General features: G+C 39.3%; 1 protein-coding gene across 1 annotated transcript; it reads left to right on the forward strand.

The window, feature by feature from the left end:
- The first annotated feature begins 806 nt into the window (after window positions 1-806).
- Window positions 807-19,593, forward strand: LOC118721620 (all-trans-retinol dehydrogenase [NAD(+)] ADH4-like). The gene is made up of 9 exons (XM_036442825.2): window positions 807-956; window positions 3,244-3,345; window positions 4,424-4,565; window positions 5,710-5,797; window positions 8,266-8,497; window positions 11,433-11,693; window positions 16,364-16,499; window positions 16,975-17,113; window positions 19,264-19,593. The coding sequence occupies exons 1-9, from the start codon at window positions 939-941 to the stop codon at window positions 19,286-19,288; spliced, it is 1,143 nt and encodes a 380-aa protein (XP_036298718.2). The 5' UTR covers window positions 807-938; the 3' UTR covers window positions 19,289-19,593.
- The last annotated feature ends 955 nt before the right edge of the window (window positions 19,594-20,548 follow it).

Raw genomic sequence — 20,548 nt, forward strand, 5'->3', positions numbered from 1 at the left:
GGGACACTCCATTTCCCACCAACAGCCCAGCAAGAGTTCCAGGGGAGCTTTGGCCCACAGCGCCAGCGGCCACGGCTCCATAAGCTCAGACGGGGCACCAGGTACTTGCCTACAGGCATCCAGGGACTACTCTGCTGAGCACAACCAGAGACCCGAAACCTCTGCTTGGCATAATAGTGGGTACTGTTTGCATATTAGTCCTGAATTTTCCTTAAGAAAACTTTTTTATGCAACCCTTAATTCATCATAAGAAAGAAAAAAGAAAGAAAAATAAATGATAATAGAATAAACAACTACATGCAATGTGGGGGGTTTCTCAAAAAACATGGAATTGAGAGAAGACATACATACACTTAGATTTCATTCATATAAAGTTTTTAATAAGTAAAGCTAAACAATACTTACAGAGAAGCATAAATTACAAAGAAGTGCAAGGAAATAATTAAGGTGGTACATTAAAAGGGTGGGTACAGGAAGGATTCTGGAGCAGTGGAAATGTCCTTTATAATTTTGTGTTAACTCATCTGTATGTGTAATAAACTTTTACCTATCAAATTATATTTTCCATGCGTGGGAAAGGGTTTGGGATGGGAATGGGGGGGGGGGGGAATGAGGACAAATATGTGATACCTTAATCAATAAAGTAATTTTAAAAAATTATATTTTTCAATAAAAGAGAAAAAAGTAAACAAAAATCTCCAAATAATGTCTGGGAGCAAAGGCTGTTTGCAGCTGAAATACGATAGTACAAAGGACATGATGAAATATGAGCAGAGATAAATAGATATAAAAAAAGGAAAGTGATTGGAGAATAAAAGAGCAGGGATGGCATTTATTCAATGGCAGTTCAATCCAGGATACAGAGAGAACATCGGGACAGATGTGAAAGCACGTCTTAAATCAGAAACGAGCTTCCAAGGCGAGTTTCCCAAAGAAAAATGGGCACCACGGGCAAAGTAAGTAAATGTACTTCTACTATTTCTTTGTTCAGATCTTCTTTATTTGTATACTTTTGCTTCCATTTAAGGTAACCTCTGAATGCATTCATTTAAAGTTGACCCAAAGTACCCCTTCATGCTAGAAATTTACTTATAAAATTATTGTAGACTGGCCATAATGCTTACAGCAGGGTGTCAAATTAAATATTTATAATTGTCAAAAGAAGAGAGAGATTTGGGTAACTGTACTCTAACCATAAAATAGAATTTGCATTTGTTAAAAGTAGTGTTAGAGAACAATATGGAAAATAATATTAATATATTAATAAGTAGAAAAAGTAGATTAAAAGTATCACATACAATAAGATCCCATTTGGGGGGATAATTCAAAGGATTTATCTCACAAAATTGCAGGTGGATTTTATTTTTTCTTCTTGTTTGTATTTTGAAACTTCCTATAATAAATATATATTGTACCTGTAAATAATACTAGTGATATTTTTTAAAATAATTCAAAATTACATAACTGTCAAAAATATGTATTCATGTTGTCAAAAACTAGGAAAATTACATCAAAAGAAAAAATAGAAGTATTAGAATGGAAAAATATATGTTTGTTTCTTTCTACTTTCTTTCAATATTGCTTATATTTAAAACTAAAATATATAATATTAAGAGGGAAGCCCAGCTGGAACCAGTTTGGCTCAGTGGATAGAGCGTTGGCCTGTGGACTAAAAGGTCCCAGGTTCGGCCGAAACCGGTTTGGCTCAGTGGATAGAGCATCAGGCTGCGGACTGAAAGGTCCCAGGTTCGATTCGGGTCAAGGGCATGTACATTGGTTGCGGGCACATCCCAGTATGAGGTGTGCAAGAGGCAGCTAATCCATATTTCTCTATCATCGATGTTTTTAACAACTCTCTATCCCTCTCTCTTCATCTCTGTAAAAAATCAATAAAATATATTTTTTAAAAAGAGGCAAGCCCAGCTGTTGTGGCTCACTGGCTGAGTGTTGACCTATAAACCAAGAGGTCACAGTTCCAAACCTCATCAGGTCAAATGCCCAGTAGCAGGCTCAATCCCTAGGAGGAATGCACGAGGCAGACAATCAATGATTCTCTCTCAGTATTGATATTTCTATGTCTCTCTCCCTCTCCTATCCTCTCAGAATTCAATTAAAATGTTTTAAGAGGCTAAATAAAATTTTAATTATAGAATCTTGCTTAATTTATAAAATAAGTTTATATAATACTATTTAATTTCTTTTATACATTTTTACCCAAAATTTTTGCAGTGACCAATTTTTTTAAAATTTTTATTTATTCTACTGACAAACTTACTAATTATTTAAACCTCACTTATCAAACTTTTATGTGCATATGAACCACTTGGATCTTGTTCAAATGCAGATTTTGATTAAGGGAATTTGGGACAGGGTTTGTAGCTCTAACAAGTTCCCTGGTGTTGTCAATAACTTCTGATCCTAGCGGGGATCATACCATGAGTAACAAACATGTAAAATCACACCTGTAATCTAGCAATAAGGAACTCAGGTAATTCAGAGCTGACAATAAATCCATCCGTCAACAAATACTTATTGGCCAAACCCTATAAATTTATTCCCTTTGCTACTGAAGGGGGGAAAGATCAAGGCATTATATTAAGGTAAACTTTAATGCACCTGTTTTTCTCAAAACATTAACAGGGCACCCTGGCCAGTGGGGCTCCTGTGGTTGGGCGTTATCCCTTGCACCAAAGTGTTGCCTGTTTGATTCCTGAAGAGGAGCCTGTGGAAGGCAATTGATCACTCTCAGATCTATGATTCTCTCCCTTCCTCTCTCTAAATTAGGGGTGTCGAACTCAATCAGAGAAGGGGCCAAAATCTAAAATCCAGCCTAAATCTCGGGCCGAATGGTTTACTGAACAGTCATAAACTGTCATTGTGATGGAAACGCAGCGGAGTGCAGTGATGACAGCGCGGTGCGGGCCACATTGCAAGGCCTGGCGGGACGGATTTGGCCCGCGGGCCTTGTGTTTGACACATGTGCTCTAAATAATCAATAAACTACTCTTTTAGAAAAAAAATAGAATGCGATGATTCTAATGTAGATCATGGTTTCTTATTTTCATTAATCCCTTTTCTATAAAATAATATAATTATATAAAACATCCAGCCACAAGTTATGGTATCAACATGCTTTTTCATTTCCCCACATAATATTCTCTCTGTCTCCCTTCCTCCCATCCTCCACCCCAAACTCTCCCTTCTCTCTCCTCTTCTCTCACTCTGGCCCTCTCTCTCTCCCAGGTTATTAAATGCAAAGCAGCCATCGCCTGGGAAGCAAACAAGCCCCTCTGCATAGAAGAGGTGGAGGTAGCTCCCCCCAAGGCACATGAAGTTCGAATCCAGGTGAGTGGGGACTCTCCCTGGGCAGGGCACAGTAGGCACTGACTTGGTGCAGACTTGGCTCTGTCAGGTCAAACCTGTGGGATGTGACTGGGAAGCGCGGCTGTTTTCAGTGTAGGTGATTGTGTCTTTAGGTTCAGATACAAACAGGCCTTATCTCCAGAAGGGGTAAATCATTAATTATTTATCAGTAGTCATTAATAAAGGGCTTAAAATTTAACTAAAGCACCTTAACATTAATCATTAACCTTAAGAATCAGATTAAGAAAATCCCCATTAGCTATGTTTTCTTTTTGTTTTCCTCTTGCCAATTATTGGAAAGTGTTATTAAAAGGAAGAAAGATAATTTGGTTCAAAATAAGGGAAAGGAAAACCTGAAGAGCTGCCCGAGGCAGCACAGGTCTTGGGTGCAGATGAAGGGAAGGCAGTGGGTGAGCAGGGAGAAGAGCCCACGATGAGTGGACAGATCATCGATGGCAAGTTGGGGTCACCTCTCCACTTCCCCAGAGCTGGCTGCCCAGGTTATGTTTTTCCTCCAACCACCACGGGAAGGGCTTATACATGAGCATGAATGGGATACCCTCATGAGCAGAATCTTGAAGAAGAATATAGATACAGCAGTAATTAATTTAGACAACCTTTTACTTGACCTCTCACTGTTAACTATAAAATTTTAATTTCCTCTATTTTATTTCATGTCATTTCAACAAAATTTGAACAAGGCCTTGAAACCTGTGTTCTCTCCACTCCTCTCCCCATTAGACTTTCCTCTGCCTATTAGACTTTGTTTAAATTTTTCCTATTGCCTTTGATTTCTCCTCTCCTGGAGACAGTAACTGCCAATTTTCTCTCTTTATGATTTTCCAATGATAGCAAAAGCCAAAAAACTAGGGTATAAGAGGAAAAGAATAGATGCTAACATATCTTAACTTGGTGTGTGTTTTTTAAGCATTATGTATTTATTGAGTTCTAAAAGTGCTGTAAAGTTTCAGGATGACAGTGAAATTATCCTAAAATTACCCACTTAACAACCCCAATGATATAATTACAGAAACAACTCAAGTATCTGGTTGCTTTGTAGATGATCGCCACTGCTCTGTGCCATTCTGATGCCCATGTTCTCCATCCTGCATTTGCAAAGGCTCTGTTCCCAGTGATCCTTGGCCATGAGGGGGCAGGTATTGTGGAGAGTGTTGGGCCAGGAGTGACCAACTGCAAACCAGGTATTTTATTTTCTCAATCCAGTAAGTGGGAATGTCAGGATATTTCAGGGATAATTCCTGATAGATTCCTGGCTCTGCATGCTATATTGATCTATGTTTACATAAGGGACCATCTTTTCCAAAGCAAAAGTGAGAACCCAATCTATCACAGTCTAACAATGAGACAGAATACTTGAGTCAGAATTGTCTGGTAAAATCTGGGAAATATGCTCATTTCCTTTACATACTAGAGGACTAATGTCAGTAGGACATCCCCTGAGGGCTCCCAGTATGTGAAAGGGGGCAGGTTGGGCTGAGGGACTCCCCAACACACACACCCAGTGCACAAATTTCATGCACCGGGCCCCTAGTCAGAGGATAGAAGCCATTTTAAAATCAAAATTGAATGAAAAGTAGAAGATGTGAAACTTAACAGTAAAACAAATGGTGAAACACAGTAGTGATGGTTTAACATATACTCTCCATATCTAGTCCGTCACTGTCCACCTCTCCTGTTATATGAGGATGTCCTATTCCACATGGAGGTTTAGAAATGTAGTATATAACAGTTATGATATAGCTACAAAGATAGCAGAGTCTCAGGTAGGACTCTTCACCTGATGGTATCAATATAGACTTGTTGCTTGAGTGCCCAGCAGGAGGCAGGGCTTCGGGGGAAGAATATAGGTAATACTTGGGGAAATTAGCAATCTTTTAAAGCAGTGATTCTCAGCCTATCTAATGCCACGACCCTTTAATACAGTTCCTCATGTTGTGGTGACCCCAACCATAAAATTATTTTCTTTGCTACTTCATAAATATCTACATTATGACTCATTAACAATAGCAAAATTACAGTTTAATAAATATCTACATTATGATTCATTAACAGTAGCAAAATTACAGTTATGAAGTAGCAACAAAAATAATGTTATGGTTGGGGGTTACCACAACATGAGGAACTATATTAAAGGGTCACAGCGTTAGAAAGGTTGAGAACCACTGTTTTAGAGTAACAAAATGTTTTGCCACCTATACTATGCTGAACATAAAATGAATACTGTAAGGAATGGTGTTTTCCACTGATTCATCTGGTAGAAATTATTTATAGGTAACATTTACAAGTAACGTTTATAGGCATCCAACATATGGCCTTTCTTTCTAGGTGACAAAGTGATTCCTCTCTACATGCCTCAATGTAAAAAATGCAAGTTCTGTCTAAGTCCACTCACAAATTTTTGTGCAAAGCTCAGGTAAGCTCCGCACACTGTTTGTAAGACTATAAGTTGGTACCAATATTTTGGGCAGTACATTGGCAAAACAAAAATGAAGTTGAAGACATGCATATTTCTACCCAACAATTCTACTCAGGTGTGTACAAGGAACTGTTGCAAAATCACCCAGGGAGACATGTGCTAGAATGTTCATATCAACATTGCTTATTACAGCAAACAGTGCACAAATGAATTTTCACCGATACCTTGCCTAAGGCCAGAGAAACAAAGGAAAAAATAAACAAACGGGACTACATCAAACTAAAAAGCTTCTGCACAGCAAAAGAAACTAGATTCAAAATGCAAAGGGAACACACTGTATGGGAGACTATATTTGCCAATGATACATTGGCTAAGGGGTTAATTCCCAAAATATATAATGTACTCATATAACTCAACAAAAGACAACCCAATTAAAAAATGGGAAGAAGATCCAAATGCACACTTTTCCAAACAAGGCATACAAACGGCCAAAAGACATCTGAAAAAAATGCTCAGCATCACTAATCATTAGAGAGATGCAAATTATAACGACAATGAGATAGAACCTCACATCTGCCAGAATGGTTAACATCAACAAATCAACAAATAAGTGCTGTCGAGGATGTGGAGAAAAGGAAACCCTATACACTGCTGGTAGGAATGCAGACTGGTACAGTCACTATGGAAAACAGTGTGGAGTTTTCCAAAAAAAATTAAAAATGGAACTGCCACTTGACCCAGGGATCCCATGTCTAAGGGATTAAGAATCCCAAAACACCAATCAGAAGGAATATAGGTACCCCTATATTCATAGCAGCATTATTTACAGTAGCTAAGATCTGGAAATAACCCAGTGCCCATCAGTGGATAAAAAAGCTGTGGTACATTTATACAATAAAATAATATGCAGCTGTAATAAATAAATAAATAAATAAATAAATAAATAAATAAATAGATCTCTGACCCTTTCACACAGTATCCAGGGACCTGGAGAGTATTATGCTAAGTGAAATAAGCCAGATAGAGAAAAACAAGTATTACAGGATCTCACTTACATGTGGAATCTAATGAATACAATAAACTGATAAATAAAATAGAACCAGTAACATGGAATCAGAGAACAGACTGACAATTCCCAGAGGGAATGGGTTGGGGGGAGGTAAGAAATTAATCAAAGAATTTATATGCATATATGCATATATTCATTGACCATGAACAGAGATAATAGCCATGGTAAAAGCCTGGAGGCAGGGTGGGAACCCAGTGGTGGGGGACAAGTGGGGAAAGAGGGAGACATTTGTAATACTCTCAATAATAAAGATTAAAAAATAAATAAAAATTTTAAGTTTATTGTTATCATTATGATCTTTAGATGACCCCTGACTATTATGTCTGTTATATCACACTAGTAGCCCTGTGCACAAATCCGTGCACCCACTGCCCAGAGGTTCTCTACAGCCCAGAGGCCCATCCAGGACCGGGCACGGAAGGCTTGCCTCATCACCATGCAGATGTATTAGTTATATTAGTTATATAGTTATATTAGTTATTTGTATTAGTTATAACAATTTTAAGGCCATTCATGATGCCCTCTCTCAGCAGCTGCCCCACACACAGGACTGGGGGACTCAGGCGGGGCTGAGAGGACTGGACACTGCCATCTTGTGGCTATGGGCACCACCATCTTTGTGATGGAGTGATGGTTAATTTGCATATTACCATTTGTTAGATAGGATTATATTATGTATTATACATATTATATTTTATGTACTATTTATATTGCATATTTACTATGTCATCATATATTATATACAATAAATATATTAAAATTATGTTTTTATATTATATATAATGACAAAAATTTATACAAACTTTGAATGATTATAAAGTCATTGTTTATTATCATACAGTTTATTTGCAAAATTTAAAAGAATCTACAGAAATTAATTTTTTTTTTGTCAATGCCTATTTTCAAACTGATGAACATACTGGTCCAGACACTGCTGATGCAAAGCAATCATCAAGAATTGCAAACATCAAGAATCATTTTGTCAGTATTTGTATGCCCTCAATTCATTTACTGTTGTTAGTTTTGTACCATAAACTTTACCTTTTATTTATCCCCATTAAAAAAAGTCTAGTAGCACTTTAGAATAAGTTTTCTTTGTTCAAAGCTTAGTCTGGCTTCACCCATTATTCCAAATTAGTTAAACCTGAAAAGGAGTGAAAATTACATGAGTTATCAATTGTTAAAGTATGTATACATTTTGGGGGAATATATATATATATGGCATATGTGTGTATGTGTTTGTTTGTATATATATGTGTAAAAGTTCCCAGTGATTTTCTCAATTTTTCATATCTTAAAATTGTTATAACTAATACAAAATGCCTTATTATTTTTTAGGAAAGTAATCAGTGATCCATTTACTTTCTCTTTTTTGTATTTTTTTTTAAATCTCTAGTCAATTCAAAGATCCTATTATTCAGCAAGAACTAATGGAAGACAAAACCAGCAGGTTTACCTGCAAAGGAAAACCAGTTTACCATTTCCTAGGGACCAGTACCTTCTCTCAGTACACTGTCGTATCAGATACTAATCTGGCCAAAATAGATGATGATGCCAATTTAGAGAGAGTCTGTGTGCTTGGATGTGGATTTTCAACTGGCTATGGAGCTGCCATCAACACTGCCAAGGTAAAATGGTTAATCACCAGGTTCTATAAAACAGAAATTATCAGGAGGCAGCATGGTAAAGCAGCTAGAATTATCTTCAAACCCTGGCTCTGTGTTTATCATCCCTGTGGTTTTAGGCAAGCTATTTAACCTCTTTACTTCTACTTCTGTATAACAATATTCTGTATATTACTAATTACTGTGGGAAAACTAAATTGTATTGCATAGGTAAGACATTTGGCCCAGTAGCTGGAATACAGTTGGCACCAATTCATGTCGATTTCTTTCCCTATAATAGTATGTTATATTGTAGGTCATCCCTAATTTAAATACAGCCTGTAAATATGTCCCCTAAATATGAATCCTCATCCTGGGACAGCAGACCCAGTCAAGAGACAATAGAAACTGCAGAGACCCCACCCACCCCCTCGTGGCCATGCCTACTTTCTCCCTGAGGGAACAGATTCCTCCCTAAACTGTAGTAATTCATCTCTGCTTCTCACCCTATCCTTTTGTGTTTCCAGTGCAGGTTCTCAGATGGCAGCTCTAATGGTGGAAAAATATGTCCCTGAGTCCCGTGTTAGAATTTATAAGCTTTTCAAAGCTGTTTAACTCAAGAGACTAGAGAGATGTCAGTATCCCTCAGACAATCTCCTAACTTAAATCTCTTTAACATCAGAGTTCATCCTTTGACTCCAAATTGCAACTAAAATTGGTCTTTCTAAACAGCACATATGACTATTTCATCCCCTTTCCATTATTCCTCTTTTCCTTAAGTACACTGCAGTGGTTCTCCCTCCTTTTCCCTGCCCAGCCTTGCCTCCAGTCACTATGGCCTCTGGGCTTTGCACACCTTGTTCCCATCAACATTGCCTGGAGAGCAGCTCCCTCCACCTCTTCTGGCTGGCTTTTCGTATTTGCCACGTCCTGTTGGAAAACTACTCCAGTCCTTTGGGCATGAATTAGGTGCCCCTCGCAGTTTTCCCCAAAGTACCCATGTTTATTCCAGTCTACTTATCACCCTATGGAGGAATTTCCCATTACTTCTTTTTCCTATGAAACTATTTGCTCCTTGAAGGCAAGAACTCTCTCTTGTTCATTGTGATGTTTCTGGAGCCTAACCCTGTGCATGTCACACAGTAGGGATGTGACAATCTTTCAGTGAATGAATGAACAAAACTAGGTTCATATACAATCCTTAAAGCATCTTGGTGAAATTCTGCCCTCAGTTTTCCAACAAAAATTTCTTTTTATCAGATTGATGAGAGTTGTTGGGTTTCAAGAAAGCAAAGTCATCCTAATGAAAATAAGATGATTTAGTAACCGGAATATCAAGGTCTGACTTTTCATTGAGAATTATATTGGCCAAGCACACAGGGATGCTAATCTTGGCCATCAGTATATTGCCTCCCTCTAAAATATCATTTGTTTGCCGAAACCGGTTTGGCTCAGTGGATAGAGTGTCGGCCTGCAGACTGAAAGGTCCCAGGTTTGATTCCGGTCAAGGGCATGTACCTTGGTTGTGGGCACGTCCCCGGTGGGGGGGGTGCAGGAGGCAGCTGGTCGATGTATCTCTCTCATCGATGTTTCTGGCTCTCTATCTCTCTCCCCTCATCTCTGCGAAAAATCAATAAAAATATATAAATAAAATAAAATAAAATATCATTTGTTCATTCATTCATTCACTTATTAATAAAAATTAAAAGTGTTCGCCGAAACCGGTTTGGCTCAGTGGATAAAGCGTTGGCCTGCGGACTGAAAGGTCCCAGGTTCGATTCCGGTCAAGGGCATGTACCTTGATTGCGGGCATATCCTCAGTGGGGGGGGGTGGGGGTGGGGATGCAAGAGGCAGCTGATTGATGATTCTCTCTCATTGATGCTTCTGGCTCTTTATCCCTCTCTCTTCCTCTCTATAAAAAATCAAATATATATATATATATATATATATATATATATATATATATATATATAAAGACAAGCTACAATACAAAGGCTCCTGGGAGAAGGGTGTTAGTTGGGTAATGTTAACAGCTTATGTGACCTTGGCAGTCAAAGCACATTCTCCTGTAGATGGCACTGGCCTCTCAAGGAAGAATTATTGCTCTTGTGGTTAAACACATCCCCTTTTCTGGACTCCATACAGATGCTCGCCTTCTACTACTATGATCTTTTTTCAGGAATATTAACACTAGAGATTCAGCTACAGTTTACTTTTAAATCTAGTCATAGCTTATCTAAATTCCCATGTTATTCCCACTGTTGAGGAACAACTAAACCAATTCAGGAGATGCTCAAAGAAGAAAAATAAATCTGATAGGACCAAGTAAAGGAAAGGGAAGTATCAGTAATCCTATATAATAAAAGGCTAATATGCAAATCAACCAAACAGTGGAACGACTGGTCACTATGATGCACACTGACCACACAGGAGCTGCCCCCTCGTGGTCAGTGCACACCCACAGGAGGAGCATCATTCAGCTGGCAATCGCAGCAGCAGTGGTTTAAGGATGTCCAACTGCAGGCTTAGGCCTGCTCCCCAGGGGAAGCAGGCCTAAGCTGTCAGTCAGATATACCTAAGGTGACCAGATTTTAACATTGGTAAAGCGGGACACCATTGACCGAGGGGGGGTGGGTCTATTTAAAAGGGAAGCAATAAACCCTTTACAGTGTGTGAGCTTTCAGGTTTTGTTCTGATACCACTAAAGGGGAAATGAAAACAAGGAAATTATTTCCACTTGGGCTTGTTCCTTATAAACTGATGACCCTAATGACCCTCAAATGATTCTCAAAGTTCAGAAAGTGATTCATTCATTTTTACATTGGTAAATTTCCCCAAGTGGCTAAATCCCTTAGTCTTATGACAGGAAGTCCTTCATATGTTCCTGCCCCCACCTCCCTCTGTATCTTTAAAGAAGGGGGGACCAGCTGCTTTAACTTATGATTTTCCTGCCTGCAGGTTACCCCAGGTTCTACTTGTGCCATCTTTGGCCTGGGAGGTGTCGGCCTTTCTGCTTTAATGGGTTGTAAAGTAGCAGGAGCTGCCAGAATCATAGCTGTTGATATCAACAGTGAGAAGTTTACAAAGGCCAAAGCCCTTGGAGCCACTGACTGCCTCAATCCTAGAGAGCTACAAAAACCCGTCCAGGAGGTCATCATTGAAATGACTGGTGGGGGTGTGGATTTTGCACTTGATTGTGCAGGTGGATCTGAAGTCATGGTATGTATATTTTTTATAATAGTACATAAGTAATATTTATTAACATTAATAAACATTGACTGTATGTATATATTAATATAGTTAGTCACTTCATAGTCAATATTCACATATTTGTATATATATAAATTATGTTAATACTAGAAGCCCAGTGCACAAAATTTGTGCACTGGGCTGGGGGGTGTCCCTCAGCCCAACCTGCACCCTCTTCAATCTGGGACCCCTTGGGGGATGTCCGACTGCCAACCGACAGGGATTGGGCCTAAACAGGCAATCGAACATCCCTTTCACAATTCAGGTCTGCTGGGTCCCAACTGTTTGCCTGCCTGCCTGATTGCCCCTAAACGCTTCTGCCTGCCAGTCTAATCACCCCCTAACCACTTCCCTGCCAGTCTGATCGATGCCTAACTACTCCTCTGCCAGCTCAAATGTCCCCAACTGCCCTCCTCTGACAACCCGATCACCCCCAAATGCCCTCCCCTGCATATTCCCTCTTTATCAGAGAGGGTTTTTTTCTTTAACATATTGGACAATCCTAACTGGTTTGGCTCAGTGGATAGAGCATCAGCCTGCAGACTCAAGGGTCCCAGGTTCAATTCCAATTAAGGTCATGTACCGTGGTTGGGGCACATACCCAGTGAGGAGTGTGCAGGAGGCAGCTGATCAATGTTTCTCTCTCATAGATGTTTCTAGTTCTCTATTCCTTCCCCTTCCTCTCTGTAAAAAAAATGAATGAAATATATATTTAAAAAAAAAAAAAAAGAAAGAAACATTTAAGATTCCTCCATATCTGCCTGACTGGTGTGACTCAGTGGTTGAGACCCCAGGCTGCCCGGAGGAGATCACGCCTGGGGGTGCACACCCCTTCCACCCCTCCCAGGCTGAGACCCCAGCCCAGGCTGCCACCGCTGGGAGGGGCTCATTCAGTGATCGTGTGGGCCCCTCCCAGGCTGAGACCTCAGGCTGCAGGTTTGTGTGTAGGGTTCACTCTGTGGGGAGTGGACTTGTTTTTGTTTTGTATAAAGAGTCAGGAGTGTCTCTGGGCAGCATGCTGCCAGGCTGCTTACTCTGCAGGCTCTCAGTGGCAGCCCTCCTCAAGACTGGGGGACTCTGGTGAGGCTGAGAGGAAGGGGTGCCGCCATCTTATGGCTATGTGTGCCATCATTTTTGTTGTGGAGTGATGGTTAATTTGCATATTAGCCTTTTATTAGATAGGATAATAAGCAATGTTTATTAATAATATATTGGATATAATGTAGTGTGTTATAATTAATATTTAGTCTATTGATAAATATTACAGATTTATTATGTTATTATTATTTGTTTATTCTTCCACATGAAATTCAGAGGAAACTTATAAGTGAAAATTTTTAAGGAATTGTGCCTGCAAGAAGTGAGCAAAACAATGAGAACAGGAAAGGCAGACTTAAAGGAGGAGGAAGAGAATGTGGCTGGTGTCACCCTAACAGCCTGAGGTATCCACTCCCATCAAAAAGCAGAGCAGGGAGAGGCCAGCAGCCTACACACAATCCAGTTCTGTCTGCCAGTCCTCAAAAATCGGCTGCAAAATTAGGTCCAAAGTAAATATTTAACATGTTTAATATATTCAATGCACACATGCTGCAAAATTAAAAGTACGGTACATATTTTCTTTGCAAACACTACAATTTTTAATCATTCAGTTTTCCTCTCCTCTCAGGTCGGGCTCCCTGACTTGCAGGGCCTGAGAAGCTACCTCTGTCTATCCCATTCTCCTGAGAGTGGGCAGAGCCACCCGCACATGTGGCAACAGATGGACAAGATGGCTTGCCAGGATCTTGTTACCCCTTCACTCAGCCTGGCTCCTAACACCCTCCTCTATGGAAGGAACCATAATAAAAGTCCATGCCTCCACCAGGAGCTGCCTTTGCAGGTTCTTCCCCTGCTTCTCACCTGACTGGTGAGTTCCCCAGAAGAGGAGAGAGAGGCAAGAGCTGCTGAGAGGAGCAAGCCACCCCTCCAAGAATGGTTTCATTGTAATAACAGAGCTGTTTGAAAGGGGATTGTTAGGTAAATGTAGCTCTTCCTGAAGATTCATACATTGACAGCTCCTTGTCCTGCACTGCTCTCTGTGTCAGGCCCTGCTTTTTAATGGTCCTTGGCACTTGGAGCTTGCAATGTGCCACATCCATTCCTACTCTTTCCAAAGCTCAAACTGTTTACAAACATTGACATTCAGCCTGTTCACCTTATTTTCAGAGTACAGATATTCTCAACACTCGCTGCTTTACAAGTGCCTGGGAGTTGTTGTTTGTTAGTACCAGATGGAGGCCCCGGAACCAATATTTTTTTATAAGTTTCTCAAGCTGAGAAACACTGACCTGAAACTTGGCAGGTTCTTTTATTACCTGATTTATTATACCAAGAAATGTATTTTAAATTATGGAATAGAATTACACCAAATTTTAAAACGTGTCAATTATTTAATTGCAAAAATTTCTAGGTTGTAATAGAGATTCCACTAATGGCTATGAAACTGATTTCAATGACTTTTCATGCCCTAAAGCAGCATAAAGAACTAAACAGAATTAGAAACTTAAAATAATTGACAATTATATAAGATATATAAGTTAAAATAATTGACAATTATATAAGATACTGAGAATTCAAAATAATTCTGATTAGAAGTTATTAGAGGATACTAAATAAAACTCTGAACTTGCACATAATACCCATTGAACTAGGTCATCTTTATGGAGGTTAAATTCTTGCTTGGAGCAAACTTCAGAAATGTAAGAAAAGCAATAGAAAAAAACATAAAAATTAAAAAAATTAAAAAACAGAAGTCAATGTAAGCAGCTATCTTAAGATGACCAGTAGTACTTTGTGCTCTTTTTCCCTCAACATGAATCTATGTTGTATATATAAACAAAAATAAAACTGCCATATAAAAAATGCAAAAAGCATAAGTTTCTATTTAGAAATATTACCAATTCTCAAAACAATAAATAAGCACATAATCAGATAAAAATTTCAAAACATATTCTTAAAGTTCTAGGTCATTGTGTCTTCTGTCACTAGTAAGACAGATGGAGAGAGAGAGAGAAGATGGAGAGAATTTACTGTACTTCAAATTCCTCCTTTCATATAATGATCAGGGATGAAAAAGAACTGTATTTCCTATTGGAACTTCTGAAAAAGTAAAAACTGCCCCAAAAGGTAAAAAATAAAGTTGCCCCCTGGCTATGGCAACAGATATGGCACAAAGTTTACATTTCTCTTCTACTATAGGCCCAGTGCATGCAATTTGTGCACTTGGGGGACTTGCAGCCTGGATTGCCAGGGGGCACAGGCCAGGCCAAGGAACCCCACCAGTGCAGGATTGGGTCTGAGGAGGAAAGCAAAAGGTTGGCTGACCAGGGAGGGACCTTAGGAGGGCTGCAAGGCATGTCTGGCCCTTCTCGCTCAGTCCTGATAGGCTGGACCCCAGCAGCAAGTTAACCTACCAGCTGGAGCCTCTGCCCCCTGGTAGTCAGGGCCAACATAGCAAGTGCTTGAGAAGCCTTAGCATGTCATTACCTTTGGTTGGTTGAATGGCCAAGCAGATGACCGGACACTTAGCATATTAGGCTTTTATTATATAGAATAATGCTTGTCTCAAAACATTTTAGCTGTTTATCTATTTACCATTGGGCTTCTAAGTGGAATGGCTATCCACAATTTATAGCTTTCTTAAACTTATTTACATTTTTAATGCTTAGGAATTTTATCTTCATCCCAAACTTGCAGTAGGATAAAATAACAGTATTCTTTTTTTCCTCTCATGAAAAGATCAATGCAACTCCCCCCACGCCCACTGTCACTGTTTTCTATATGGTGAGTTACCCATCAAGGAAGTTCAAATTTGTGGCTTCACAATCTCAACATGAGGTCCCTCTGGTTGTAGCAGTAGGAGAAGGGACAGCTGGCAGGTTCCACACTAGCTTTTCTGTTTTGGCCAAGAAATGACACTTCACTTCTGCCCAAAGTCCATTCATTGGCCAAAACTGGTCACATAAGACCACCTAACTGCAAAGAGCTTAAAAAAATGGAGAGGCAGATAAAATGTTTCATGAGAAGCAGCTAGTGTAATTTTAACTGTTTTGCCCTCTATTTTAAATGGCTTTTCTTTTCATTTATCCCACCTTGAAATGCACTAAGTTTGCCGTATATGCCTCATCCCAGGCTCTAGTGAATAATCACCCTCTTCTCGTGATTTTAAAGATTTTTATTCTATGCCCCTGAAATTGCAACCTTTTTACAATACACACTTGGTAAATAGTCAAAATTTTGACTATTTGAGTTTATAATACCTTTTACAGATCTTTCCTAACTTCATGTGTGTATTTTTTATGGACAATGATATACATTCTAGGTTCAGCATACCAGTAATTATAATATTAAACAAGATGAAATAATATATTCTTTTTATAATATCTTTTTTTTTTTTTTATGAAGCTCAACATTTTATGGAATGTTCTATCTGAAGCAAGGCCTCAATTGTCAATCTATAACACTATGACCTCATGAGCTTGGCTCCCTTTATTTCTTACGCAGAGTGTATAAAGTTTCCCTGAAACCCAGTTCATACGCACACTGATGGCATGGTCTACCTTTCTACTTATCCAGCTGGTCTTTTTTGTTTAACCTGCCAGAAAGCAGCCCTGGACTGCACAACAGTAGGCTGGGGAACGTGTACTCTCATTGGAGTAGCCATTGGTGATAAAGGATTGACTATTTCTCCAATAGAGCTAATAATGGGCAGTACTATCAATGGAACATTATTTGGTGGTCAGTGCTATCATTTTTTCCTGCTAATTTTCTCTATATTAATACTCAAATTGTTACACTGAAAATTATTAAAAGGAAAGAAACATAACCTATTTAAATACTGAGTGCTTAGAATACATCTAAGACTACATAAAAGCTATTCTATTAATTGCTTGAAAGTAAACAGTTTGTATAGTAGGATTACCACAACTTGCAAATAGAAGTTCAATTTGCATTAAAATAAACCAACCAAAACAAAAGTCAAATTTGGACCAAATAGAGATAATTACTTACGCAGAAATACAATTAATCTTGAATTTCTGCTATGAAGAAAAACTTAAAGTAAATAAAAGTATAGAAAAATTAAATATGGGGTTTAATCTATTTGGAGGAAGCCAATCTAATCAAATAATTTCATTCATTCGACAAACAATGGTTAATCTACTTCTTCATGTTAACCACCACATCTTTATTTGAACTTTTGGCCAAATTAAAGGTTGCAAAGGTAGAGATTCAATCCCAAAGCTGGTTACTGATTACAAGAATAAGAAATTCAACCTGGATGCACTGGTGACCCATACCCTGCCTTTTGAAAAAATCAATGAGGCATTTGACCTAATGCACCAAGGAAAAAGGTAAATTACCAAACAGATGAGTAAGTGGTTTGACAAACTTTCATGATGACTTTATTTTTATTTGATGTTTAAATATAATCTGTTTCTTTTCTGACATCTTCCACATCACCAGACATACTAGAAGTGCTTAAAAGATGAAATAGTGGCCATTGGGGGAGGGAGGACCCCAACATTACCTATCTTCCTACTCTGTTTCCATAATGTACACTGCCATACACTGTCCCAACATAGAGAGTGGCATAAATTGATATATGTTTTTCCTTTCACAGACGATCATTAACTTAGTTGGGGCTGCTCCCTAGAAAGAGAGGTTTCTATACTATAACATCAGGTCCCTCTGGTACAACATAGCCTGGTTCTGTTATGTTTGACAGAGTGCACCCTGAGGCCCTTCTTTCTCAGAATCGGGTGAAAACCATAAAGATGTGAGTGGTCAGTGGCAGGTATCAGATACTTAAAGGATGTCCAACTCTCTCATGCTCTTGCTTTGTCAGAGGTCTCCTATAAGAGACATCCGACCTACAATTTTAGCTGTAGTGAGCTCCCTTGCCATAAACCCTGAGAACTGATTTATAGAAATGTCGCAACTGGGGGATCCTTAGCAATTGGGAGTGAATAAGACTGAGATCAATGATTTTAATTAAAATGATCAAGCATAGGCCTGATCAATAGCAACAAAGGGCAAGACACCAGGAACAGTGTTGCACAGAGGAGATGCAGGACAAAAGAGCAAAGAAAAGAGAGGACATTACAAAAGGGGATGGGGGACCTAGAGTTAACTGGCATGGGTTTGAAGCAGAGAAGCAATGTCACAAAAGAAGAAAATAGGTCCATGGTGGGAGGACACAGGATACTTCACAGTGTAAAAATCTGAGAAAATGTTCCTACTGACTGACATGAACCCCCTAATTTTAAACATGTTAGCTACAACATATCAAAAAGGAGCTGAACAAAAATCAAAGAAATAGCCTTCTCTGGCTAGGCTCAGTGGATAGAGCATCAGCCTGAATTGAAGGGTTGATGGTTGTATGCTAAGTAACTTAGTGTAAAAGCCCTGAAACACCTTGCACAAGGTCTAAGTCCCTATATTCCTCAAATGAGGAATTGGTTGGGTTTGGGGCCTTGGAACCTGGTGCTCATAACTCCCCCACCATTAACCATGGGTTCTCAATCATAGAACAAACCCAACCAGGAATGCTACGTGGCAGCCAAATGCAAAATGTTGCATGGCTTTAGTAATAACTGGTCAAGTCTCCCATATTCTAAAAACAGGCCTGGTAGTCACTGGTAGAACAAAGGCCTCTGGGAAACACTTACATGAGGCCTCCTACTCTCCCTCTGGCCACTAAGAGACCACCTGACTGCCCACACAGGTGGAAAGGTGGCAACAGAGAAGACACGGGGTGGACCTTCCCAGGTGTGCTTACCACATGGGAACAGGAAACACATGGAGGACAGGTGCTCTTGGCATGCCAGCTGCATAGATGCAAGGAAATGGGAGAGGGAAGCTGGGATATAACATCATTGGCCTATTAACGTGCAGGGACCCCGACTCATGGTGAGGAAAGGACACAGAGCCTCTCCCCCCACAGAGAGGTGGCTCTTCCAGTCCCTGAGTGAATAAAGCATTTATGCATGGCAGCCCACAGCTCCAGCAGTAAGATCCAAGATAAGGAATTCCCTGTCCTTAAGGCTTACCCCCCATTTTGCTAGTTTATGTGGAAGGACTAATTCAGAAGTTAGAATATTTGAGTTCTCAGAAAGTAGCATCCCAACACACCAACCACCTCCTTTTAATGCCTAATTTGCCCTCAGCTACCGGAGAGCCAAGAGCAGGGGCTATTCCATGACTAAAACATCACTACAACACGGCATACTCTGCCTCTCCATAGTATCACTAGGCAGCCAAGTCCTCAACCAGGAACAAGTGAGGTCCCCAATTCTCTCCCAGCTTATTGGCATCATATATAAAGTTTTATAGTACCAGGAATAAAGGAGGATAATAAGATTTTAAAAAATTAGGCTTACCAAATTGTGTTTATAAAGAAAGATTAAATCAAATCCCCGAAAGGAAAAAACAAAAATTATTTGTGACTTTTGGTTAAAATTATCATAAAAGTTATACTAATTTTTAATATAATTATTAACAGCATTCGAACAGTTCTGACCTTCTGAAGAAGCCAGGAACAATTTGGAAGACTATCTGACTGAATCTGAACCCATCTGGTTAATTTATAACCTGATATGATGAACCAAAGATCAACAGAAATTTAAACAAATATTTACAGTTAATATCTCAACATCAAATAGCTATAAAGATTACAGCATTTCTACTAAAACACATTAATATTTCTTGTGTTAAATAACTATGAAAACTAATGTGTTTATGAATAGAATCATATGATGTTTGGCAAAAATATAAATAATTTTGGGTAAGTGGGAATGAGGAATAAAGGGGTAATAAAAAAACTAAATTGGCTATATGTTCACAATATTTTAGTTTGGGTAATACATATATGGGGTTTCAATACACTGCTCTACTTTTGTATATGTTTAAAATTTTCTATAAAAAAAAAAACATAAACTGGTGAGCAAAAACAGATCCAGAGACAGAGAAACATCGATCAGACCATCAAACCTCAGAGGGAAGGTAGGGGAGAGTGGGGGTAAAGGGGAGAAATCAACCAAAGAACTTGCATGCATGCATATAAACCTAACCAATGGACACAGACAATAGGGGGGTGAGGGCATGAGTGGAGGGGATCGGGGGTGGTAATGGGGGAATAAGGACACATATGTAACAACTTAATCAATAATGAATTATTTTTTTTTTAATTACTAGAGCCCTAGCTGGTTTGACTCAGTGGATAGAGCATCGGCCTGTGGCCTGAAGGGTACCGGATTCGATTCTGGTCAAGGGCACATGCCAGGTTGCAGGCTCGATCCCCAGTGGGGGGCACTCAGAAGACAGCCAATCAATGATTCTCTCTCACTATTAATCTCTCTCCCTCTCCCTTCATCTTTATTTTACTAGAAATAAACCATGTACATATGTACAAAAAATAAATATATTTTTTAAATATCCTATCTAATAAAAGAGAAACATGCAAATTGATCATACCTTCGCTATGCCCACAAGCCAAGCCCACCAGCTAAACAGGGCAAGATTGCAAATTAACCAAACCGAGATGACAGTAAATTTGCATATCCAGGTCAGAGTGAAGACTGAAGACAGTGTAGAAAGAAGCCGAGCGCTGTAGAAGGGAGCGAAGCTGCAGAGAAGCAAGCAAGTGGGGTGGGGGAGAAGGGAGGGAAGGAGGCGGGGCAGCGACCACAGCAGGAAGCCCTATTGCAGGAATCTTCCTGCAACAGGCCTCTAAATGTATATATTGTTAGGTCGAGGCAGTGGGGAAGCCCAGAGCTGATGCAAGCATC

This window comes from Pipistrellus kuhlii, unplaced genomic scaffold (genome assembly GCF_014108245.1).
Source record: "Pipistrellus kuhlii isolate mPipKuh1 unplaced genomic scaffold, mPipKuh1.p scaffold_m20_p_1, whole genome shotgun sequence".
NCBI classification, from domain to species: domain Eukaryota; kingdom Metazoa; phylum Chordata; class Mammalia; order Chiroptera; family Vespertilionidae; genus Pipistrellus; species Pipistrellus kuhlii.